Source organism: Somniosus microcephalus, chromosome 12 (genome assembly GCF_052327205.1).
Source record: "Somniosus microcephalus isolate GS21.2 chromosome 12, FLI_Smic_1.0, whole genome shotgun sequence".
Taxonomy (NCBI): domain Eukaryota; kingdom Metazoa; phylum Chordata; class Chondrichthyes; order Squaliformes; family Somniosidae; genus Somniosus; species Somniosus microcephalus.
Window position 1 is genome coordinate 210,448,734 of NC_140998.1, and position 25,855 is coordinate 210,474,588.

At 50.8% G+C, this 25,855-nt stretch overlaps 1 protein-coding gene across 1 annotated transcript; it reads right to left on the reverse strand.

Moving 5' to 3' along the window:
• Nucleotides 1-900: 900 nt before the first annotated feature.
• LOC147109999 (serine protease 1-like) lies at nucleotides 901-12,665 on the reverse strand. Its single transcript, XM_086004236.1, has 5 exons — nucleotides 12,626-12,665; nucleotides 8,582-8,735; nucleotides 5,633-5,892; nucleotides 2,189-2,325; nucleotides 901-1,114 (listed from the first exon to the last, which is right to left on the reverse strand). The coding sequence occupies exons 1-5, from the start codon at nucleotides 12,663-12,665 to the stop codon at nucleotides 965-967; spliced, it is 741 nt and encodes a 246-aa protein (XP_085860362.1). The 3' UTR covers nucleotides 901-964.
• Nucleotides 12,666-25,855: the final 13,190 nt, after the last annotated feature.

Genomic DNA, 25,855 nt, shown 5'->3' on the forward strand with positions numbered 1-25,855 from the left:
AAGTAAATTGCTGTTTCACCTGGAAGGGGTGTTTGGGGCCTTGGATCGTGGGAAGCGGGGAGGTATCGGGGCAGGTGTTACATCTCCTCCGCTTGCACGGGAAGGTGCCAGGCGAAGGGGAAGGGCTGTTTGGGGTGATAGAGGAGTGGACTAGGGTGTCTCGGAGGGAGCGGTCCCTGCGGAATGCTGAAAGGGGAGGGGAGGGGAAGATACGTTTGGTGGTGGGATCACTTTGGAGGTAGCGGAAATGCCGGAGGATGATCCGTTGAATGTGGAGGCTGGTGGGGTGAAAGGTGAGGACAAGGGGAACCCTATCGTGGTTCCGGGAGGGAGGGGCAGGGGTGATGGCAGAAGTGCGGGAGATAGAACTGACACGGTCGAGGGCGGTGTCAACCACGGTAGAGGGGAATCCTCGGTTGCGGAAAAAGGAAGACATGTCTGAAGCACTGGTGTGGAAGGTGGCATCGTCGGAGCAGATACGGCGGAGGCGGAGAAACTGGGAGAATGGAATAGAGTCCTTACAGGAAGCGGGGTGGGAGGAAGTGTAGTCCAGGTAGCTGTGGGAGTCAGTGGGCTTGTAGTGAATATTGGTCGATAACCTATCCCCAGAGATGGAGACGGAGAAGTCGAGGAAGGGAAGGGAAGAGTCAGAGATGGACCATGTGAAGGTGAGGGAAGGGTGGAAATTGGAGGCAAAGTGAATGCAATTGTCAAGTTCGGGGTGAGAGCTCTTATCGATCAACCTGATGAAAATGCAGCTGCACTGTCTCTAAGGTCTGTTTGCTAATCTACCTCGGGACGAGAATGTGGCACATTTTGGGTGTTGTGCATGTGTGTGTGCGTGTGCCCTTGACCAATGTGTGGAAAGAGACCGGAGACAGATGTTAACTCAATGTGAGCTCTTTATTATTGCGATGGTCGGCCATTTCCTCCTTGTCGGGTGAGGGTGGCATTAAAGGCAATCTCACTTTGTCGCCATGATGTCGTTGATCCAGGGCAGCAAGGCACAGACTCTGGTGTAGACGCCTGGGTGGCTTTGCTCCGCGCATCCATAGCCCCACGACACGATTCCTTGCAGAATACCGTTGCACGCCAAGGGTCCTCCGGAGTCTCCCTGCATTGGAAAGAAGGTGATTTTACACGTGTTATGGAAGGGAGAAATTGTTTTCTTCAATTAATTCGTTTATGGGATGTGGGCGTCGTTGGCAAGGCCCAGCATTTATTGCCCATCCCTCGTTGCCCCTTGAGAAGGTGGTGGTGAGCCGCCTCCTTGAACCGCTGCAGTCCGTGTGGTGAAGGCGCTCCCACAGTGCTGTTAGGGAGGGAGTTCCAGGATTTTGACCCAGCGACGATGAAGGAACGGCCGATATATTTCCAAGTCAGGATGGTGTGTGACTTGGAGGGGAACTTGGAGGTGGTGGTGTTCCCATGCGCCTGCTGCCCTTGTCCTTCTAGGTGGAAGAGGTGGCGGGTTTGGGAGGTGCTGCCGAAGAAGCCTTGGTGAGTTGCTGCAGTGCATCTTGTAGATGGTCCGCACTGCAGCCACGGTGCGCCGGTGGTGGAGGGAGTGAATGTTTAAGGTGGTGGATGGGGTGCCGATCAAGCGGGCTGCTTTGTCCTGGATGGTGTCGAGCTTCTCGAGTGTTGTTGGAGCTGCACTCACCCAGGCAAGTGGAGAGAGAGAGGCGGAGAGGTTTAGGGAGGGAATTCCAGAGCTCGGGGCCTAGGTGGCTGAAGGCACGGCCGTCAATGGAGGAGCGATGGAAATCGGGGGATGCGCAATAGGCCGGAATTTGAGAAGCGCAGAGATCTCGGGGGGTCGTGGGACTGTTTCTGTTTCACAGATATGCAAAAAAACGAGGGTATAACTCCATAGATAATATTTGTCCCTCAATCAACGTAACAAAAACAAACGGATTATTACTACATCGCTGTTTGTGGCAGCTTGCTGTGCGCACATTGGCTGCCGCGTTTCCTACATTACAACAGTGACTACGGTTCAAAAGGTACTTCATTGGCTGTAAAGCGCTTTGGGACATCCTGAGGACGTGATAAGCGATGTATAAAGGCAACATTTCTGGTCTTCTTATATAGAAACCATCTCACAATAGTACGCTCGAACCAGGAGCAATGCCATGGGGTGGTCTGCTGATAAATTTTCGCTAACTAATGGTTAAACTGCACCTACCTGACAAGCATCTTTTCCACCCTCCAAGTAACCGGCACAGACCATAGTGCTGGTTATCATACCAGGGTAGGCATTGTTACAGACAGCCTCGCTCAGTAGAGGAACATCCACACAGTGCAGCGTGTCTGGCATCGACACTTAATTAAAAGCAAAAATTGCCTGTTATACATGTCCAAGAACCAGTACTTGTCCTTTAAATGTGTTTCCGTTCACCTCCCTACAGAGTAAAGCTCTGTCCCATCAAACACTCCCAGGGCAGGTACAGCACGGGTTAGATACAGAGTAAAGCTCCCTCTACACTGTCCCATCAAACACTCCCAGGGCAGGTACAGCACGGGTTAGATACAGAGTAAAGCTCCCTCTACACTGTCCCATCAAACACTCCCAGGGCAGGTACAGCACGGGTTAGATACAGAGTGAAGCTCCCTCTACACTGTCCCATCAAACACTCCCAGGACAGGTACAGCACGGGGTTAGATACAGAGCAAAGCTCCCTCTACACTGTCCCATCAAACACTCCCAGGGCAGGTAAAGCACGGGTTAGATACAGAGTAAAGCTCCCTCTACACTGTCCTATCAAACACTCCCAGGGCAGGTAAAGCACGGGTTAGATACAGAGTAAAGCTCCCTCTACACTGTCCCATCAAACACTCCCACGGCAGGTACAGCACGGGTTAGATACAGAGTAAAGCTCCCTCTACACTGTCCCATCAAACACTCCAAGGGCAGGTACAGCACGGGTTAGATACAGAGTAAAGCTCCCTCTACACTGTCCCATCAAACACTCCCAGGGCAGGTACAGCACGGGATAGATACAGAGTAAAGCTCCCTCTACACTGTCCCATCAAACACTCCCAGGGCAGGTACAGCACGGGTTAGATACAGAGTAAAGCTCCCTCTACACTGTCCCATCAAGTACTCCCAGGGCAGGTACAGCACGGGTTAGATACAGAGTAAAGCTCCCTCAACACTGTCCCCATCAAACACTCCCAGGGCAGGTACAGCACGGGTTAGATACAGAGTAAAGCTCCCTCTACACTGTCCCATCAAACACTCCCAGGGCAGGTACAGCACGGGTTAGATACAGAGTGAAGCCCCCTCTACACTGTCCCATCAAACACACCCAGGGCAGGTACAGCACGGGTTAGATACAGAGTAAAGCTCCCTCTACACTGTCCCATCAAACACTCCCAGGGCAGGTACAGCACGGGTTAGATACAGAGTAAAGCTACCTCTACACTGTCTCATCAAACACTCCCAGGGCAGGTACAGCATGGGGTTAGATGCAGAGTAAAGCTCCCTTTACACTGTCCCATCAAACACTCCCAGGGCAGGTACAGCACGGGTTAGATACAGAGTAAAGCTCCCTCTACACTGTCCCATCAAGTACTCCCAGGGCAGGTACAGCACGGGGTTAGATACAGAGTAAAGCTCCCTCTACACTGTCCCATCAAACACTCCCAGGGCAGGTACAGCATGGGTTAGATACAGAGTAAAGCTCCCTCTACACTGTCCCATCAAACACTCCCAGGGCAGCTACAGCACGGGTTAGATACAGAGTGAAGCTCCCTCTACACTGTCCCATCAAACACTGCCAGGGCAGGTACAGCACGGGTTAGATACAGAGTAAAGCTACCTCTACACTGTCTCATCAAACACTCCCAGGGCAGGTACAGCACGGGGTTAGATACAGAGTAAAGCTCCCTCTACACTGTCCCATCAAACACTCCCAGGGCAGGTACAGCACAGGTTAGATACAGAGTAAAGCTCCCTCTACACTGTCCCATCAAACACTCCCAGGGCAGGTACTGCACGGGTTAGATACAGAGTAAAGCTCCCTCTACACTGTCCCATCAAACACTCCCAGGGCAGGTACAGCGCGGGTTAGATACAGATTACAGCTCCCTCTGCACTGTCCCATCAAACACTCCCAAGGCAGGTACAGCATGGGTTAGATACAGAGTAAAGCTCCCTCTACACTGTCCCATCAAACACTCCCAGGGCAGGTACAGCACGGGTTAGATACAGAGTAAAGCTCCCTCTACACTGTCCCATCAAACGCTCCCAGGGCAGGTACAGCACGGGTTAGATACAGAGTAAAGCTCCCTCCACACTGTCCCATCAAACACTCCCAGGGCAGGTACAGCATGGGATTAGATACAGAGTAAAGCTCCCTCTGCACTGTCCCATCAAACACTCCCAGGGCAGGTGCAGCACGGGTTAGATACAGAGTAAAGCTCCCTCTACACTGTCCCATCAAACACTCCCAGGGCAGGTACAGCGCGGGTTAGATACAGATTACAGCTCCCTCTGCACTGTCCCATCAAACACTCCCAGGGCAAGTACAGCACGGGTTAGATACAGAGTAAAGCTCCCTCTACACTGTCCCCATCAAACACTGCCAGGGCAGTTACAGCATGGGTTAGATACAGAGTAAAGCTCCCTCTACACTGTCCCATCAAACACTCACAGGGCAGGTACAGCACGGGTTAGATACAGAGTAAAGCTCCCTCTACACTGTCCCATCAAAAACTCCCAGGGCAGGTACAGCACGGGGTTAGATACAGAGTAAAGCTCCCTCTACACTGTCCCATCAAACACTCCCAGGGTAGGTACAGCACGGGGTTAGATACAGAGTAAAGCTCCCTCTATACTGTCCCATCAAAAACTCCCAGGGCAGGTTCAGCACGGGGTTAGATACAGAGTAAAGCTCCCTCTACACTGCCCCATCAAACACTCCCGGGGCAGGTACAGCACGGGTTAGATACAGAGTAAAGCTCCCTCTACACTGTCCCATCAAACACTCCCAGGGCAGGTACAGCACGGGGTAGATGCAGAGTAAAACTCCCTCTACACTGTCCCATCAAACACTCCCAGGGCAGGTACAGCACGGGGTAGATACAGAGTAAAGCTCCCTCTACACTGTCCCATCAAACACTCCCAGGACAGGTACAGCACGGGGTTAGATACAGAGTAAAGCTCCCTCTACACTGTCCCATCAAACACTCCCAGGACAGGTACAGCACGGGTTAGATACAGAGTAAAGCTCCCTCTACACCGTCCCATCAAACACTCCCAGGGCAGGTACAGCACGGGGTTACATACAGAGTAAAGCTCCCTCTACACTGTCCCATCAAACACTCCCAGGGCAGGTACAGCACGGGTTAGATACAGAGTAAAGCTCCCTCTACACTGTCCCATCAAACACTCCCAGGGTAGGTACAGCACGGGGTTACATACAGAGTAGTGGCAGTTTACCAATATAGGCCCGCCTGTGTTCGGCAGAGGTTTGTGTTGTATATCCGAGGCCAAAACAGGAAGTTGATTTGTGAGTGGCCCAATTCAGCGGGGACTCGTGTGACACCCACCCACCCCGACAACCTTGCCCGCTGAACCCGGCCGGGGGAAACCCGCCCCTCCACCCCGGTATAGTTCGCAACGCACCTCCGTTGGACAAGAGGTTCCCCCATCCCGAGACCACGCACTGGACGTTCGAGGGTGGGCATTCCGTCGGCAGCTGGATTGGCTTGATGTCGCTGCTCAGCCTCGCCCTCTGAGCCAGCTTGACCAGCATGATGTCGTGGTCGAGGGTCATGTAGTCATATTCTTGGTTCCAGTAGATGCTCTCCACGCCAAGGAGCTGTTCCGAGGGCCAAGCGGCGGTCAGGTCATGTGCTCCGAGTCGGATCTTCAAGTACTCTGGGCTGCAACACAAGAAGGTTGCGGGAAATGCCAGACACAACTAATATTTATACAGTGCCTTTTACATAGTAAAAACATTGCAAGGCGCCTCAGAGGAGCAATTATCAAACAAAATTCTAAATTTGACATCAAGAGATATTAGAACAGGCAAAGAGGTCGGTTTTAAGGAGCGTCTTAAAGGAGGAGAGAGGTAGAGAGGTTTAGGGAGGGAATTCCAGAGCTCAGAAATCTATGTTTCTATCATTAAATATATTCAAGAAGGAGTTAGATATATTTCTTAAGGCTAAAGGGATCAAGGGATATGGAGAGAAGGCAGGGACCGTGTACTGAATTTGGATGATCAGCCATGATCTCATTGAATGGTGGAGCAGGCTCGAGGGGCCGAATGGCCGACTCCTGCTCCTATCTTCTATGTTTTTCTATGTTTCTCAGGGCCCAGGCGGCTGAAGGCACGGCCACCAATGGTGGAACGATGGAAATCGAGGGGATGCTCAAAAGACCAGAATAGGCAGAGCGCAGTTCTGGTCGCCACACTATAGGAAGGATGTGATTGCATTGGAGAGGGTGCAGAGGAGATTCACCAGGACGTTACCTGGGCTGGAGCGCTTCAGATATGAAGAGAGACTGGACAGGTTGGGGTTGTTTTCCTTAAAGCAAAGTAGGCTGAGGGGGGACCTGATTGAGGTGTACAAAATTATGAGGGGCATAGATAGGGTAGATAGAAAGGAACGTTTTCCCTTAGTAGAGGGGTCAATAATCAGGGGGCATAGTTTCAAGGTAAGGGGCGGGAGGTTTGGAGGGGATTTGAGGAAAAACTTTTTCACCCAGAGGGTGGTTGGAATCTGGAACTCACTGCCTGAAAGGGTGGTAGAGGCAGGAACCCTCACAACATTCAAGAAGCATTTAGATGAGCACTTGAAATGCCATAGCTTACAAGGCTACGGACCAAGTGCTGGAAAATGGGATTAGAATAGACAGGGCTTGGTGGCCGGCGTGGACACGATGGGCCGAAGGGCCTCTTTCTGTGCTGTATAACTCTCTGACTCTATGACTCTATAACTCAGGGGGGTTGTGGGGCTGGATGAGATTACAGAGATAGGGAGAGGCGAGGCTATGGAGGGATTTGCAAACAAGGATGAGAATTTTGAAATCGAGGCGTTGCCGGACCGGGAGCCAATGTAGGTCGGCGAGCGACAGAGGGTGATGGGTGAATGGGACTTGATGTGAGTTAGGACACGGGCAGCCGAGTTTTGGATAACCTCAAGTTTATTGTCTCATTATAGAAAGGACTGGTACACCATCACCTCCAAGACCCACCTCCAAGTCCCTTTAAGTTTTCCTTAAAGGGTCAGGTAACCCACCAACAGCGTGCTCACTCCCGCTTGTCCCATGTGTCCACCGCACCTCCCTCACCCGGGACCACCACCAGCTAGAAGGGCAAGGGCAGCAATTGCATGGGAACACCATCACCTCCAAGTTCCCCTCCAAGTCACACACCATCCTGACTTGGAAATATATCGGCCGTTCCTTCATCGTCGCTGGGTCAAAATCCTGGAACTCCCTCCCTAACAGCACTGTGGGAGTACCTTCACCACACGGACTGCAGCGGTTCAAGAAGGCAGCTCACCGCCACCTTCTCAAGGGGCAATTAGGGATGGGCAATAAATGCCGGCCTTGCCAGCGACACCAAAACGTCCTTCTTGAACCGCTGCAGTCCGTGTGGTGAAGGTGCTCCTACAGTGCTGTTAGGGAAGGAGTTCCAGGATTTTGTCCCAGCGATGATGAAGAATCAGTGATATACTTCCAAGTCAGGATGGAGTATGACTTGGAGGGGATCTTGGAGGTGGTGATGTTCCCATGCGCCTGCTGCCCTTGTCCTTCTAGGTGGAAGAGGTCACGGGCTTGGGAGGTGCTGCCGAAGAAGCCTTGGCGAGTTGCTGCAGTGCATCTTGTAGATGGTCCACACTGCAGCTACGGTACGCCGGTGGTGGAGGGAGTGAATGTTTAAGGTGGTGGATGGGGTGCCAATGAAGATGATGTCGAGTTTCTTGAGTGTTGTTGGAGTTGCACTCATCCAGGCAAGTGGAGAGTATTCCATCACACTCCTTACTTGTGCCTTGTAGATGGTGGAAAGTCTTTGGGGAGTCAGGAGGTGAGACGCTCGCTGCAGAATGCCCAGCCTCTGACCTGCTCTTGTTGCCACTGTATTTATGTGGCTGGTCCAGTTAAGTTTCTGGCCAATGGTGACCCCCAGGATGTTGATGGTGGGGGATTTGGCGATGGTAATGCCGTTGAATGTCAAGGGGCGGTGGTTAGACCATCACTTGCTGGAGATAATCATTGCCTGGCACTTGTGTGGTGTGAATATTACCCGCCACTTATCAGCCCAAGCCTGAACGTCATCCAGGTCTTGTTGCATGCGGGCATGGATTGCTGTGTTATCTAAGGCATTGCGAATGGCGCTGAACACTGTGCAGCCATCAGCGACCCCTAGTTCTAGACTCTCCAGCCAGGGGGAAACAGCCTCTCAGCATCCACCCTGTCCACTCGATCAACACTCATCATAATTTTGAAAAACCGCTATTAAATCTCCTCTTCTCTAAGAGGAGAATGGGCCTAAAGGGGATGTATCTCTCCGAGAGAGGGCAAGAGGTGAATGGGTCAAGGAACAGATAGATAAAGCACACTTACGAATACCAACAGTGGGCAGCAGAAAGCACCCATCGGTCACTGATCAGCGCACCGCCACAACCGTGGTAGCCCATATCTAGAGACACCTGCCAAGGTATCGAGTGTGGACTGCATTCATAACCTCCGACAATCTTATCATCCGAGGATGCAGCAGCTAACATTAAAAATGCATAAAACAGAGGTCACCAAACAAGCACGATAGCACCTATAAGAACATAACGAATAGGAGCAGGAGTCGGCCATTCGGCCCCTCGAGCCTGCTCCGCCATTCAATAAGATTATGGCTGATCTTCTACCTCATTTCCACTTTCCCGCCTGATCCCCATATCCCTTGATTCCCCGAGAGTCCAAAAATCTATCGACCTCAGCCTTGAATATACTCAATGACTGAACCTCCTCAACCCTCTGGGGTAGAGAATTCCAAAGATTCACCGCCCTCTGAGTGAAGAAATACCTCCTCATCTCGGTCTTAAATGGCCGACCCCTTATCCTGAGACTGTGACCCCTGGTTCTAGACCCCTGGTCCCTAACTTGGCAGGGGGATGGGGTACAGAGTGGAGCTATAGTAGGGGGTGATTTACGGCCAAATACAGAGGGAAAAACAAGTCAGCTGGGAAGGCAGAGCAAATATGTGAAGGCAAAAGAGAATATGGCAGGGCTGGAAGGCATTTATTTTAATGCAAGGAGTCTTGCAAATAAGGTGGATGAACTGAAGTTGTTGTTGAACACATGGGAGTACGATATTGTTGCTATCACGGAGACATGGTTGAGGGAGGGTCAGGACTGGCAGCTCAATATTCCGGGGTATAGAATCTTCAGGCGAGACAGAGGGGGGTGTAAAAGGGGAGGGGGTGTTGCAATATTAATTAAGGAGTCAATTACTGCTGTAAGGAGGGATGATATATTAGCGGGTTCCTCTAATGAGGCCATATGGGTAGAACTTAAAAACAAAAAGGGGGCAAGCACTTTGCTGGGAGTGTACTATCGGCCCCCAAACAGTCAGGGGGAGATAGAGGAACAGATCTCAGAGAAGTGTGAAAATAATAGGGTAGTAATAGTGGGGGATTTCAACTTCCCCAATATAAATTGGGACAGTCAGAGTGTGAAAGGCTTAGAGGGTGCAGAATTCTTAAAGTGCATCCAGGAGAGCTTTTTGAGCCAACATGTAGAAAGTCCTACAAGAGAGGGGGCGGTACTGGACCTAATTCTGGGGAATGTAGCCGGGCAAGTGGTGGAAGTGTCAGTAGGAGAGCATTTTGGCGACAGTGACCATAATTCAGTGAGATTTAAGGTGGTCATGGAAAAAGACAAAGACGGCCCGGAAATAAGGGTTCTAAACTGGGGGAAGGCCGATTTTAATATGATAAGGCAGGATCTGGCCAAAGTGGACTGGGAGCAGCTGCTTATAGGAAAATCCACATCAAAACAGTGGGAGACTTTCAGAAGGGAAATAGAGAGAGTCCAACGCCAACATGTTCCTGTAAAGGTCAAGGGTGGGACCAACAAGCAAAGGGAACCTTGGATGACAAGGGATATACAAAAATGCATTAGAAATAAAAGGGGGGCTTTTGGCAGTTACAAAAGACTAAAGACAGAAGAAGCCCTAGAGGAGTATAAAAAGTGCAGGGGCATACTTAAAAAAGAAATTAGGAGGGCGAGGAGGGGCCATGAAATAACACTGGCGAGCAAAATAAAGGAAAATCCTAAGATGTTTTATAAGTATATTAAGGGCAAGAGGATAACCAGGGAAAGGGTAGGGCCCATTAGGGACCAAAGTGGCAATCTGTGTGTAGAGCCAGAGGATGTAGGCGGGGTTTTAAATGAATTTTTTGCATCTGTGTTCACTATGGAGAAAGACGATGCAGACATAGAAATCGGGCAAGGGGACTGTGACATACTTGAACATATTAGCATCGAGAGGGAGGAGGTGCTAGCGGTTTTAGCGGGCCAAAAAGTGGATAAATCCCCAGGCCCGGACGAGATGTATCCCAGGCTGTTGTGGGAGGCAAGGGAGGAGATTGCAGGGGCTCTGACACTAATTTTCAGAACCTCTCTGGCCACAGGGGATGTACCAGAGGACTGGAGAACAGCTAACATAGTACCATTATTCAAGAAGGGTAGCAGGGATAAACCAGGGAATTACAGGCCAGTGAGTCTAACATCTGTGGTGGGGAAATTATTGGAAAAAATTCTGAGGGACAAAATTAATCTCCACTTGGAGAGGCAAGGATTAATCGGGGATAGTCAGCATGGCTTTGTCAAGGGTAAATCATGTCTGACAAATCTGATCGAATTTTTCGAGGGGGTGACTAGTGGGGTGGATGAGGGAAATGCTGTGGATGTGGTTTACATGGACTTCAGTAAAGCTTTTGACAAAGTCCCGCATAGGAGACTGGTCAAGAAGGTAAGAGCCCATGGGATCCAGGGTGCCTTGGCGCGTTGGATCCTAAACTGGCTGAGTGGCAGGAGGCAGAGGGTGATGGTCGAAGGTTGCTTTTGTGACTGGAAGCCTGTGTCCAGTGGGGTACCTCAGGGATCGGTGCTGGGTCCCTTATTGTTTGTGATCTACATAAATGATTTGGATGAGAATGTAAAAGGTATGATCAGTAAGTTCGCAGATGACACGAAAATTGGTGGGGTGGTAAATTGCGAGGAGGAAAGCCTCCGGCTACAGGACGATATAAACGGGTTGGTCAGATGGGCGGAAAAGTGGCAAATGGAATTTAACCCTGAAAAGTGCGAGGTGATGCATTTTGGACGGACAAATAAGGCAAGGGAATACACAATGAGTGGTAGGACCCTAGGAAGTACAGAGGGTCAGAGGGACCTTGGTGTACATGTACATAGATCCCTGAAGGCAGCGGAGCAGGTAGATAAGGTGGTTAAAAAGGCATATGGGATACTTGCCTTCATTAGCCGAGGCATAGAATATAAGAGCAGGGAGGTTATGATGGAGCTGTACAAAACGCTGGTGAGGCCACAGCTGGAGTACTGTGTGCAGTTCTGGTCGCCTCACTATAGGAAGGATGTGATTGCTTTGGAGAGGGTGCAGAGAAGATTCACCAGGATGTTACCTGGGATGGAGCGCCTCAGCTATGAAGAGAGGCTGGACAGGCTGGAGTTGTTTTCCTTGGAGCAGAGAAGGCTGAGGGGGGACCTGATTGAGGTGTACAAAATAATGAGGGGCATAGATAGGGTAGATAAAGAGGAACTTTTCCCCTTAGTGGGGGGGTCAATAACAAGGGGGCATAGATTCAGGGTAAGGGGCAGGAGATTTAGAGGGGATTTGAGGAGGAACTTTTTCACCCAGAGGGTGGTTGGAATGTGGAACTCAATGCCTGAAAGGGTGGTGGAGGCAGGAACCCTCACAACATTCAAGAAGCATTTGGATGAGCACTTGAAATGCCATTGCATACAAGGCTATGGACCAAATGCTGGAAAATGGGATTAGACTGGACAGGGATGGATGGGCGGCGCAGACACGATGGGCCGAAGGGCCTCTTTCTGTGCTGTAAAACTCTGTGACTCTATGACTCTATGACTCTAGACACTCCAGCCAGGGGGAAACAACCTCTCAGCATCTACCCTGTCAATCCCCCTCAGAATCTTGTATGTTTCAATGAGATCACCTCGCATTCTTCTAAACTCCAGAGAGTATCAGCCCATTCTACACAATCTCTCCTCATAGGACAGTCCTCTCATCCCAGGAATCAGTCTAGTGAACCTTCATTGCACAGCCTCCAAGGCAAGTATGTCCTTCATTAAGTAAGGAGACCAGAACTGTGCACAGTACTCCAGGTGTGGTCTCACCAAGGCCCTGTACAATTGTAGTAAGACTTCCTTACTCTTATACTCCAACCCCTTGCAATAAAGGCCAACATGCCATTTACCTCCCTTTGAGCACAGCCGGTGTGCACTGGTTCGACTGTTCTGGACAAGGGGAGATGGTTGAGACTGCATCCAGTCTGGACCCAGCAATCACATCACCTCCCAACTCTCTCCTTTCCAGTGACAACACGCCCGAGGTACATGACTCCACCTTACCCACAGCGACCAGGAGCAGCGAGACAAGTAAAGCTTCCATGGTGACTCAAGAGTGACTCCACGCCAACATCAGCTCCAAGAGCATTTGGTATTTATACTCTCCAGAACAAGCCAGCTGTCTATGGAAACTCAGTGGTCATGCTCGAGAACCTTGGGTTGGTGGTGGTGCAGGGAAATGGGACTGAAGCCAGGAGATAGCAGAGATATTTTAATCTGAGGTCATTAAAAACATGTGCCCGCTTCACACGCCCGTGAAAGACTTCACGATGGGAAGTGAACAGGGAAAACCTTTCAACAGTCAAATGTACTTCAGTGGCAAATGGAATTTAACCCTGAAAAGTGTGAGCTGATGCATTTTGGGAGGACTAACAAGGCAAGGGAATACACAATGAATGGTAGGACCCTAGGAAGGACAGAGGATCAGAGGGACCTTGGTGTGCATGCACACAGATCCCTGAAGGCAGCAGGACAGGTAGATAAGGTGGTTAAGAAGGCATATGGGATACTTGCCTTCATTAGCCGAGGCATAGAATGTAAGAGCAGGGAGGTTATGATGGAGCTGTACAAAACGCTGGTTAGGCCACAGCTGGAATACTGTGTGCAGTTCTGGTCGCCACACTATAGGAAGGATGTGATTGCATTGGAGAGGGTGCAGAGGAGATTTACCAGGATGTTACCTGGGCTGGAGCGCTTCAGCTATGAAGAGAGACTGGACAGGCTGGGGTTGTTTTCCTTAGAGCAGAGAAGGCTGAGGGGGGACCTGATTGAGGTGTACAAAATTATGAGGGGCATAGATAGGGTAGATAGAAAGGAACTTTTCCCCTTAGTAGAGGGGTCAATAACCAGGGGGCATAGTTTCAAGGTAAGGGGCAGGAGGTTTAGAGGGGATTTGAGGAAAAACTTTTTCACCCAGAGGGTGGTTGGAATCTGGAACTCGCTGCCTGAAAGAGTGGTAGAGGCAGGACCCCTCACAACATTCAAGAAGCATTTAGATGAGCACTTGAAATGCCATAGCATGCAAGGCTACGGACCAAGTGCTGGAAAATGGGATTAGAATAGACAGGGCTCGATGGCCGGCGCGGACACGATGGGCCGAAGGGCCTCTTTCTGTGCTGTATACCTCTATCACTCTATGGCTCTATGGCTGTAAAAAGCTTTGGGACGTTTGGTGGTCATGAAAAGCGCTATATAAATGCAAATCTTTCTTTATTTCTTCCTTTAAAACAATCTACTGGCCAATTCTGAGCACTGCACTTTAGGAAGGATGTCAAGGCCTTGGAGGGTGCAGAGAAGATTGACCAGAATGGTCCCAGGGATGAGGGACTTCAGTGATGTGGAGAGACTGGAGAAGCTGGGATTGTTCTCCTTGGAGTAGAGAAGGTTAAGAGGGGGATTGACCAGAATGGTCCCAGGGATGAAGGACTTCAGTGATGTGGAGAGTCTGGAGAAGCTGGGATTGTTCTCCTTGGAGTAGAGAAGGTTAAGGGGAGATTGACCAGAATGGTCCCAGGGATGAGGGACTTCAGTGATGTGGAGAGACTGGAGAAGCTGGGATTGTTCTCCTTAGAGCAGAGAAGGTTAAGGGGAGATTGACCAGAATGGTCCCAGGGATGAGGGACTTCAGCGATGTGGAGAGACTTGAGAAGCTGGGATTGTTCTCCTTGGAGTAGAGAAGGTTAAGAGGAGATTTAATAGAGGCGTTAAAAATTATGAGGGGTTCTGATAGAGTAAATAAGGAGAAACTGTTTCCAGTGGCAGGAGGGTCGGTAACCAGAGGACACAGACGATAATTGTCAAAGAACCAGAGGGGGAGATGAGGGGAATTGTTTCTACGCAGCGAGTTTCTATGATCTGGAATGCGCTGCCTGAAAGGGCGGTGGGAGAAGATTCAATAGTAACTTTCAAAAAGGAATTGGATAAATACTTGAAAAGGAAAAATTTGCAGGATTACGAGGAAAGAGCGGTGCGGGGGGGGGGGGCGGAGTGGAGGGAGCGGGGCGAATTGGATCGCTCTTTCAAAGAGCCGGTGCAGACACGATGGGCCGAATGGGCTCCACCTGTACTGTTTCATTCTATGATTCTACAACATAATATAGTTCCTGAGTAACAACAGAAAACGCTGGAAAAGCTCAGCAGGCCAGGCAACATCCGTGGAGAGAGAAACAGAATCAACGTTTCATGTTGATGACCTTTCGTCAGGACTGAGAAAAAAGGCAGGAAATGAAAGAGATTAAAAGTCAGTTTGGGGGCTGGGAAATGGGGGAGGGGATGAAAGAAGAGACATTAAGAGATATTCAAGGCGAGACGAGACGGTAATAGGGCAGGTAAAGACACAAACAATGGCTCCAGATGAAGTGTGAAATGCACTGGCAGAGTGAGAGACAGCTGAGTCCGGAAGACTGTAAAGTGCCTAATCGGAAGATGAGGTGCTGTTCCTCGAGCTTACGCTGAGCTTCCGTGGAACAATGCAAGAGGCCGAGGACGGTGAGGTCTGAGTGGGAATGGAGCGGAGAATTAAAATGACAGGCGACCGGAAGCTCTGGGTCCCCCTTACGGACTGAACGGAGGTGTTCCGCAAAGCGGTCACCCAATCTGCGTTTGGTCTCCCCAATGCAGAGGAGACTGCATCGTGAGCAGCGAATACAGTATACTAAATTGCAAGAAGTACAAGTAAATCGCTGTTTCACCTGGAAGTTCCTGAGCTTCTGATTGAAGTTGGGGTGTGAGGGGTGAAGGAAGGTCTTGCGAGGGCCACCAGGACACTCAGGCATTTGACGGCCATGTGTAAGATTCGAAATTTTCAGTAATTAATCACGCAAGAAAATAGGGTTAATAAGACAGTTTATTGACCAAAAGAAGCTTGTACAGAAAAACCTTTGATAAAAGGGCATACAAAATGGCCGCCAGACCTCGTGATCAGTTTCGGGGACCATTTGATTTCTGCTACTGCAAGCCAGACAGGCTTGTGGATTGAGGACAGTAAGCCCGCGAAAGCCAGTATCGGGAAAACGAAACTCAGGGAACTGAGCATACATATTAATTGGATTCTAAGTACAGGACAGTCTTGGGTTACAGGATGAGGCCCATCAAGAAATGGGCGGACAATTGAATGAACACTTAAACCCATTTACTGTACAAAGGAAAACCATTTGACAGCCATCAAGGGCAACCTCCAGACCGATCAATATACGAACCGAGTTACGATGACAAAGTAAAAGACATTATCGGCCCAGGAAGGCCAGTTAAGCTATCACCGGCTCCCGTTACAAGACAAAGCGCCCCTGCAGAGATTTCTGCCCGCCAAAAATATTACAAAGACAGGACTATGATCTGGCGGGAGATAAGACTGCCCCAAAAGGGTATAACTATGGATTTGAAAAGTCCATCAAGACAGACTGGACGCTACGCTTCGCTTCGGAACTTCTACGACTCTTCAGTTAAGGCACCACTTCGGTTTCGGAACGTGGTCGGTGTTCGGCCAGGCAAGGCTCGGCCACGACGGGAAGACGACGAGGGTGGCCCAGGTACTTTTGTCGGGAGATCATCGACGACCCAGGCCGAAGGAGAAGACACCCTCCAGCTCTGTTTCGAAGGATAACAATGACTGCATAAAGAAAGCAATTCGGTATCAGCGTCCCGTCCCGGGGAAGACCCTCAGAAGGACAATCATTATGACTGTATGAAAGGACACTCCAGGCCTAGCACTCCAGTGCCTCAACATCCCATTCGGTAACGGACCTTCCATGTGCAATTCTACAACATCACATCGGAAGCAGAGTCTACATGTGCATCCAGTTCTTCGGCAGCCTTTCAGTAAAGGTAACACAGGTTTAACGGATTTTCATCCATGACGAGCGCTCATCAAGGCTGTATCTGCTGCTTCATCGCGTAAGAAAAACAAACTGCGCCAGAAGTTTCCAAATCCACGTGACGACGGAAAGCTGTGCCAAAAAGGCTGCGAACCCCCTTTTTCGCGAATCTGAAAGTGGTGAGCATGATCCCGAGTTCCTCAAGTCGAAACTTAGTTTAGGTCTAGGGGAGGGGATTAAGGGTAATCGTAATGTGTTTCCCCTTTTACGATGTGCCGTGTGTTCCCCATTTCCATAGAGTTAAGTTTATAGATATGTGCCTGCTTGTAGTCACTTTAATCTGTGCTTATGACATGTATTTTCTAATGCTGCAAACAGTTTAATGATAAAAGCATCCATTTCGTGCTATTCAACCTGGTCTATTGAGTTTTTCTCTGCACTACAGTTCCCTGCACCTAAGTCCAAGGTCTAGAACCGTAGGGAAGAGTGGGTCGAACCACTCAAGGGTAATTATTGCACGAAGCCTGGTAGGAGACCAGAACGAGCAAGAGAAACCCCCTACACATGGGTTCTCTGACTGTTGGCCTCCTCTGCATGGCTGGGTAAACATCAGCAGGCCTTTCTATCCTGATGCCTTTAACGAGCGTGTGAATCGAGCACTTGTTTTTAATGACCTCAGATTAAAATTAGCTCCAATATCTCCTGGTGGTTCGAGCGTGACCGGTGAGCTTTCACAAAGGTTGGCATCAGTGGGTTTCAGTGCTTCCTCTCAGCTCTGAGTCAGAAAGGTCGTGGATTCAAAGCCCCATTCCAGGGGGACTTGAGCCCCCATAATAGAAACATAGAAACATAGAAGATAGGAGCAGGAGTAGGCCATTCAGCCCCTCGGGCCTGCTCCGCCATTCAATGAGATCATGGCTGATCTTTCAAATTCAGTACCCTGTCCCTGCTTTCTCCCCATATCCCTTGATCCCTTTAGCCTTAAGAAATATATCTAACTCCTTCTTGAATATATTTAATGAATTGGCCTCTACTGCCTTCTGTGGTGGAGAATTCCACAGGTTCACCACTCTCTGGGTGAAGAAATTCCTCCTCATCTCTGTCCTAAATGGCTTACCCCTTATCCTTAGACTGTGACCCCTGGTTCTGGATTCCCCGACCATCGGGAACACCCTTCCTGCATCTAGTCTGTCTAGTCCTGTCAGAATTTTATAAGTTTCAATGAGATCCCCTCTCATTCTTCTAAACTCCAGCGAGTATAAGCCCAATCGACCCAATCTCTCCTCATACGTCATTCCTGCCATCCCAGGTATCAGCCTGGTGAATCTTCGCTGCACTCACTCCATGGCAAGAATGTAGAATTCGCAAAATTAATATTGTATTATAAGGGTCCTTTGGCAGAAGAGGCCTTGGTTTAAAGACTGTTTTAAAAGAAGCCCAGAAAAAGGGGGCATATTAAATGGCCACCAGACCCCGTGACTGAGTTTTGAACACATTAAAATGGTTCCTGCAGTCCCCAGACAGCCTTTGTGGATTCAACCCACAGTAAGTTCTGGAAGCCGTTTCTGAGAGAACGAAACCAGACACATACACATACATATAGATTGGATGCAGATCCAGTCAAGATCGGCCTGTAGATAAAGGCCATCTAAATGTTTACCCAGACAAAGGGGAACAGTTTCATATTCATGAGGAAAGCATCAAGGACCCGTTTAAGACATCAAGAAGACATTAAAACATTACCAGGTCATTCCAGAGCAGAGATGGCCATCACCGGCCATCCCGAAAGCAGTTTAAAAATAATAACTCCTCGTTGTGATCCAAGCCCGCCAAATGTTAAACAAAGACTAACCTTGATTTGGCGGGAGATAAAGGCTTCATCTGAGAAGTATAATTGGAAACACCCGGGGTAGCGATCGGTGGCCATCGTAGCGATCGAAAGCCATCAGAGCCATCACAGAGAGCTTCAGAGTGCTTCATAGAATCTTCTTTACACCGAGAGAGGTATCCAGAGACCAAGAAGATGGTTCGAGTCGACATCCCGCCCCGGGGTAACCATCGGGAGATCGTCGACAAACCCCGGGCCGTTTGATGAGACAAAGAGGCAGAAAACTACAGAAGAAACCTATATGAAAGCCGGCTAGAGGCTTCCAACCGTGGTCAAGCAGATGGTCTCTTCCCCCACATCGACACCCAGGCCCGCTGAGATCCAGCCTGTCCGTGACCTTCACCTCGAGGAAGAGAAGGCGTGTCGCAGCCCGCAGCGCTGACCACGAGGAGACAGGACGCCTGAAAGGATCAAAACGCAGACCTGTTTCAAAACCTTGCAATTCCTAGTTGGATTGGTGAGCATGTTTCTGGCCCTACATAATCGGATCTAGATAGGTTTAAGGGGGTGGTCATTTTGGGTATAATTAACATGAGTTGTTGGCCCTCGATGTTCCGTGTGTTTCCCCATTTCATGATGACTTTTGTAAAGTATAATATGCCTGTATCGATTTTAGCTAGTACTGTATTGTTATGATTTGTTTTTCCCTCCCATGTACCCGCTTATCTGCTTGCATTTGATTTGTTTTTCCTTATGCAATAAAATTTCATTTTGTTTCATTAAACTTGGTCTATAAGAGTATTCTCTGCATTGTAGTTCCTGCACCTAAGTCCAGTGTCTAGAACCTAAGGGGCGAGTGGGTCGAACCACTCAAGGTTTTACTGTGCAAAAGAGAGAGAGAGGCCTCTGGCGAGAGAAACCTCTGTGACCTCAGAGAGAAAACCCCTTACAGAAAATGGCGACCGCGGCAGGACTCTGGCAGCAGGATTGCAATGTATTAGACCCAGGTTTGAATGGTCGAAATGTTATGGATGAGAGGATAGCGGATTATGTCTTTGGAAAGGTAAATCTCACTAAGCAGTGGATTTCCGATCTCTTACTGGATGGGCGTCCGGTAGACGCAGCCATCAGGTGGACAGAGAGCAAAGAGCATAAGAAGTCAGTGGAAAAGGCAATGTGGCTGATGTGCTACAAGAAGCAAGTTCAGATTTTGGACAGAGTCGTTGCAGCACAGGCAGCCAAGATCACAACCCAGGCAGCAGAGATAGAGGAAAAGGCCATGGGTGGGGAAAAACTCATCACATCGCTTCACGCGCTGAATCAGGAACGCCAAGTTGTAGCCAGCCAACATCAGGCTAGAATAGAGTATCTGGAATGCCAGGTTACTGAGGCAAAGATCCATGAAGCGAGAATACGGGAGAAAAACGCCCGCCTCGCACAACAGCTAAGAGCGCAGGAGGAGAGAGTAGTGGAGGTCAAGGCAGCTTACAAGCTGGCTCTAGAACACGGGTTTGAGAGCGCAGACCACAGCCCCTGCCAGAACACCATAGAGGACCTGAGAACGGCCTTGGTTAAGACAAAAGGCATGGTATGCCTCGTAAGCCCAAAAGCAAGTCAGATTGACTTCTTGCAGGAATCCAAACACCCGATTCGTTGCGAAGTAGTTGTGGCACCAGCCACTGAACCCTCAGCGCTGCCGAGCTATAGTGAGGCTTGGCCCGAAAAGGGGGTGGTGGAAGAAAGGGTAGACGAGGTGGAGCAGGAGGAGGAACAACCCCTGGTAGTGAAGCCGGAGCCGGCACCAATTTGTCCTACTCGGCACCAGAGGTTCGGTCCCAACGCTGATGATGGCACGGACGGACCCCACCTGAACCAGCTCGTGGTGCCCCATGGTGCCCAACAACTCAGAGCGATGATAAGCCACCTCCCAAGACTCACAGTAAAGGGAGATCCCTCAGTGCATTTCAGGGAGGTAGAGGAGACAGCCGCCATCAATGATTGTGATGATCAGGAACAGGCGAAGATGCTGCTCTTCTCCCTAGATAGCACAATCCTTCAGTGCCTCTCAGACGAGAGTAAGAGGGGGCGGAAAGGGTATACGGATCTCAGGGATGAGGTCTTGGAAGTTATGGGAGTAGACGACGGTAGTCCGTTCCAACGGGTGGGAGGGACTGTGCAGCTAACTGGAGAACCCCCACGGGTTTTCGCAGAAAGGCTGTGGCCAGTGTATCGGCGCAGTTGTCCGGGCATGCCTGAACGGGTTGCAATGAACGCCGAACAGCGGGTTCATTGGCTCCGTTGCTTGGTTACCAACAGCTTGCCACAGATACAGGCCCTAGCCAAATCTTGGTTTGACCCCCAAGATCCCGGTGTCACGGAGGAAACGGTGCTCCGCCAGCTTACCGTGGCATACAAGAATTGTAGAAGTCAGGAGGTACCTCCCTCTAAGGGAAAGGTGCACGAGGCAAAACCCGCAGCCCCAAGTAAGAAGGAGTGGCGTCAGGAGGAGAATCGCCCTGCCCAAGCCAAGCTCAATTGCTACGGGTGTGGGAAGGATGGACATTGGCGCAAGGACTGTAAAAATCCGTGGAAGGATAATAAAGGGAAATCTCCCGCAGCCCAAGCCCAAGCCCAGACCGCCGCCCCAGCACCAGCCCAAACACAAGCCACAGCTCCTGTACCAGCAAAGGGAGCCGGTGCAGCTATGGATCCCGCTGCGATAGAATCAACTTTCGTTGAGCCTACGGGTGAGTACCCAGTTGGTACTCATGCGTTGGGACCCGAATTTCTGGGCCCAAGTGTCTCCGCTTCCACCACTTCCGTCGGCAGCAAGTTCCAGGTCATCACCACTCGCTGCGTAAAAAAGTTTTTCCTCACATCTCCCCTGTATCTCTTGCCCAAAACCTTAAATCTGTGTCCCCTAGTTCTTGTACCATCATCTAGTGGGAACAGCCTTTCCCTGCCTAGCCTATCCAAACCTGTCATAATCTTGTACACCTCAATCAAATCGCATCTCAACCTCCTTTGCTCTAATGAAAACAAATCCAGCTTCTCCAACCTGTCCTTGTAGTTAAGATCCCCCATCCCCGGAACCATTCTGGTAAATATCCTCTGCACCCTCTCAAGGGCCTTCACATCCTTCCTAAAGTCTGGTGACCAGAACTGCTTCTTCGGCAGCACCCCCCAAAACCGCGACCTCTACCACCTAGAAGGACAAGGGCAGCAGGCGCATGGGAACACCACCACCTCCAAGTTCCCCTCCAAGTCACACACACCATCCTGACTTGGAAATATATCGGCCGTTCCTTCATCGTCGCTGGGTCAAAATCCTGGAACTCCTTCCCTAACAGCACTGTGGGAGCACCTTCAACACACGGACTGCAGCGGTTCAAGAAGGCGGCTCACCACCACCTTCTCAAGGGGCAATTAGGGATGGGCAATAAATGCTGGCCTCGCCAGCGATGTCCACATCCCAGGAACAAAACAAAAGCAGGGGAATTACCTGCGGTGTCCTGGGCCAATATTGATCCCTCAAAAAACATCAGTAAAAACAGATTATGATATTATTTTGCCTTTGGATCTGTTTAAGTTGTTGGTTGAGGAGTAAATATCGGCCAAGACCCTGGGGAGAATTCCCTTGCACCTCTTTAAATAGTACCACTAATCTTTTACGTCCAGGTCAGGGGGTACATCGGGACTCAGCTTAACTTCCAGCGCTCCCTCAGTACTGCCCCTCCGACAGTGCGGCGCTCCCTCAGTACTGCCCCTCCGACAGTGCGGCGCTCCCTCAGTACTGCCCCTCCGACAGTGCGGCGCTCCCTCAGTACTGCCCCTCCGACAGTGCGGCGCTCCCTCAGTACTGCCCCTCTGACAGTGCGGCACTCCCTCAGTACTGCCCCTCTGACAGTGCGGCGCTCCCTCGGTATCACCCTCCGACAGTGCGGCGCTCCTTCAGTATCGCCCCTCCTACAGTGCGGCGTTCCCTCAGTACTGCCCCTCCGACAGTGCGGCGCTCCCTCAGTACTGCCCCTCCAACAGTGCGGCGCTCCCTCAGTACTGCCCCTCCGACAGTGCAGCGCTCCCTCAGTATCGCCCCTCCGACAGTGCAGCTCTCCCTCAGTACCGTCCCTCCGACAGTGCGGCGCTCCCTCAGTACTACCCTTCCGACAGTGCAGCGCTCCCTCAGTACTGACCCTCTGACAGTGCGGCGCTCCCTCAGTACTGCCCCTCCAACAGTGCGGCGCTCCCTCAGTACTGCCCCTCCGACAGTGCGGCGCTCCCTCAGTACCGCCCCTCCGACAGTGCAATGCTCCCTCAGTACTGCCCCTCCGACAGTGCAGCGCTCCCTCAGTACTGCCCCTCCCACAGAGCGGCGCTCCCTCAGTACTGCCCCTCCGACAGTGCGGCGCTCGCTCTGTACTGGCCCTCCGACAGTGCGGCGCTCCCTCAGTACTGCCCCTCCGACAGTGCGGCGCTCCCTCAGTACTGCCCCTCTGACAGTGCAGCGCTCCCTCGGTACTGCCCCTCCGACAGTGCAGCGCTCCCTCAGTACTGCCCCTCTGACAGTGCAGCGCTCCCTCAGTACTGCCCCTCTGACAGTGCAGCGCTCCCTCGGTACTGCCCCTCCGACAGTGCGGCGCTCCCTCAGTACTGCCCGTCCGACAGTGCGGCGCTCCCTCAGTACTGCCCGTCCGACAGTGCAGCGCTCCCTCAGTACTGCCCGTCCGACAGTGCGGCGCTCCCTCAGTACTGTAAAATCAAAATTCTTCGGATGCTTAAAATTTGAAATAGAAACAGCGAATGCTGGAAACACGCAGCAGGTCAGGCAGCATCTGTGGGGAGAGAAACAGAGTTAACGTTTCAGGTCGATAACCCTTCGTCAGAACTGGAAAAAGTTGGAGATGTAACAGGTTTTTAAGCAGGTGTAGGGGCCGGGAGAGCGGGGTGGGGAGGAAAGAACAAAAGGGAAGGTCTGTGACAGGATGGAAGGCAGGAGAGATTCAATGACAGAAGGGATGATGGTGCGAGGGGAAAGGAGATGGTAATGGGACAAGTTAAGAAACCAAAGATGGATCTCGGGGAGGTGTAATTGACAACGGCAGAAACATAACCAGCACCTGCAGTCTGAAAAAATGGGGGCAGGGGTTATGATCTGAAATTGTTGAACTCGATATTGAGTCCGGCAGGCTGCAAAGAGCCCAATCGAAAGATGAGGTGCTGTTCCTCGAGCTTACGTTCAGCTTCATTGGAAAATCGGCCGTGTGGTTGATAATGAAGAAGAAAGCTGCAGACTGCAGGAAGATATCGATGGACTGGTCAGGTGGGCAGAACAGTGGCGAATGGAATTCAATCCGGAGAAATGTGAGGTAATGCATTTGGGGAGAGCTAACAAGGCAAGGGAATACACAATAAATGGTAGGACACTGAAACTTGCAGAGGCTGCTTGGAGTGCATAGAGTGCATGTCCACAGATCCCTGAAGGTAGCAGGACAGGTAGATGAGGTGGTTAAGGAGGCATACGGGATACTTTAGTACGATAGCAAAATACTGCAGATGCTGGAAATCCGAAATAACAACAGAAAATGCTGGAAAAACTCAGCAGGCCAGGCAACATCCGTGGAGAGAAATTAAGAGTCGACGTTTCGGGTCGAAACCCTTTTTCAAAACTGGAAAGGAAATAAAATAGATCGAAGGCAGGGCTGCGATAGAAGAAAAGAGAAGTGAAGAGACATTAAGAGGTATTCAAAACCAGAGGAGATGGTAATAGGACAGTGGAGACAAAAGACGTCTCAGATTAGGTGTGAAGTGTACTGGCAGGATGAGTGACAGCTGCCATGTGGGAGAGAGAAAAAAAAGGAAAGGGGGGCGGTGAAGGGAAGACCCAAAACAAAGGGGTGGAAAAAAAATATAAGTAAAAATGTAATAGGGGCCGAGGTTATGATCTGAAATTGTTGAACTCGATATTGAGTCCGGAAGGCTGTAAAGTGGCTAATCGGAAGATGAGGTGCTGTTCCTCGAGTTTACGTTGAGCTTCCGTGGAACAATGCAAGAGGCCAAGGACGGTGAGGTCCGAGTGGGAATGGAGCAGTGAATTAAAATGACAAGCGACCGGAAGCTCGGAGTCACCCTTACGGACTGAATGGAGGTGTTCCACAAAACAGTCACCCAATCTGCGTTTGGTCTCCCCAATGTAGAGGAGACCGCATCGTGAGCAGCGAATACAGTATACTAGATTGCAAGAAGTACAAGTAAATCGCTGTTCAACCTGGAAGGGGTGTTTGGGGCCCTGGACAGTGGGAAGGGGGGAGGTATAGGGGCAGGTGTTACATCTCCTGCGCTTGCACGGGAAGGTGCCAGGCGAAGGGGAAGGGCTGTTGGGGGTGATAGAGGAGTGGACTAGGGTGTCTCGGAGGGAGCGGTCCCTACGGAATGCTGAAAGGGGAGGGGAGGGGAAGATGCGTTTGGTGGTGGGATCACTTTGGAGGTAGCAGAAATGGCGGAGGATGATCCGTTGAATGTGGAGGCTGGTGGGGTGAAAGGTGAGGACAAGGGGAACCCTATCGTGGTTCCGGGAGGGAGGGGCAGGGGTGAGGGCAGAAGCGCGGGAGATAGAACGGAAACGATCGAGGGCCGTGTCAACCACGGTAGAGGGGAATCCTCGGTTGCGGAAAAAGGAAGACATGTCGGAAGCACTGGTGTGGAAGGTGGCAAGTTTAGAGGGAGGTAGGTTGGATTGAGTGAGGGGAGCAGAGAAATGGAGACAGCCGATGTCACGGCGGCAGTTAGTGATGAAAAGATCTAGAGAGGGTAGGAGGCCAGGGGGAGGGGTCCAGGTAGAACGGGAATTCTGCAAGCGGGAGAAAGGGTCAGTCGTGCGGGGGGAAGACTCCTGGCCAAAGAAGTGGGCACGGAGACGAAGGCGGCGGAAAAAGAGCTCAACATCGTGCCGAGCTCGAAATTCATTGAGGTGGGGGTGTAAGGGGATGAAGCTCAGGCCTTTGCTGAGGACTGATCGTTCGGGGTCAGAGAGTGGAAGGTCAGAGGGGATAGTTGTGGTAAACCACTGTTATACCTGCCTGTGTGGGTGTTTGTATTCCACTGTGTACATGTCTGTACATGCCTCGGCTGACTCCTCCCACGAGTCCAGGTATAAAGGTGACTGCTCCACAGTCCCTCTGTATTCTGGACTGGTCGACCACTCGAGGCACACCTTCATTCTCTTGTTAATAAAAGCCTGTTAGTTACTCGCTTAACCTCAGTCTTTTGAGTAATTGATAGCGCATCAATTTTATTAACAAGATTTTTTTATAATGGAGAAGATCCTCACACCAGCATGCCTGGACTTAGACCATCGGGAGGCGGACGCATCCACCAAGTTTGCTCACTGGCTTAGGTGCTTTGAAAGATTCCTGATCGCCTCCGCTGCAACGGTCAAATCGGATAAGGACAAACTGGATGTCCTGACCTCCAAAGTGAACCACCGAGCGTACTCGGTCATCCAGGACGCGACCTCGTACACGGCTGCTCTCAAGCTCCTCAAGGACCAGTACACGCGCCCAGTGAACGAGGTGTACGCCAGGCACCTCCTGGGGA

Bases quoted from the DNA above. Each gene is read 5' to 3' on its own strand.
- LOC147109999 (XM_086004236.1), bottom strand. From the start codon at position 12,665: ATGGAAGCTTTACTTGTCTCGCTGCTCCTGGTCGCTGTGG. The intron at 8,736-12,625 runs GTAAGGTGGAGT...TTTTAATGTTAG, and splicing joins GCTGCTCCTGGTCGCTGTGG to CTGCTGCATCCTCGGATGAT. The intron at 1,115-2,188 runs GTAGGTGCAGTT...TTTCCAATGCAG, and splicing joins GTGGAAAAGATGCTTGTCAG to GGAGACTCCGGAGGACCCTT.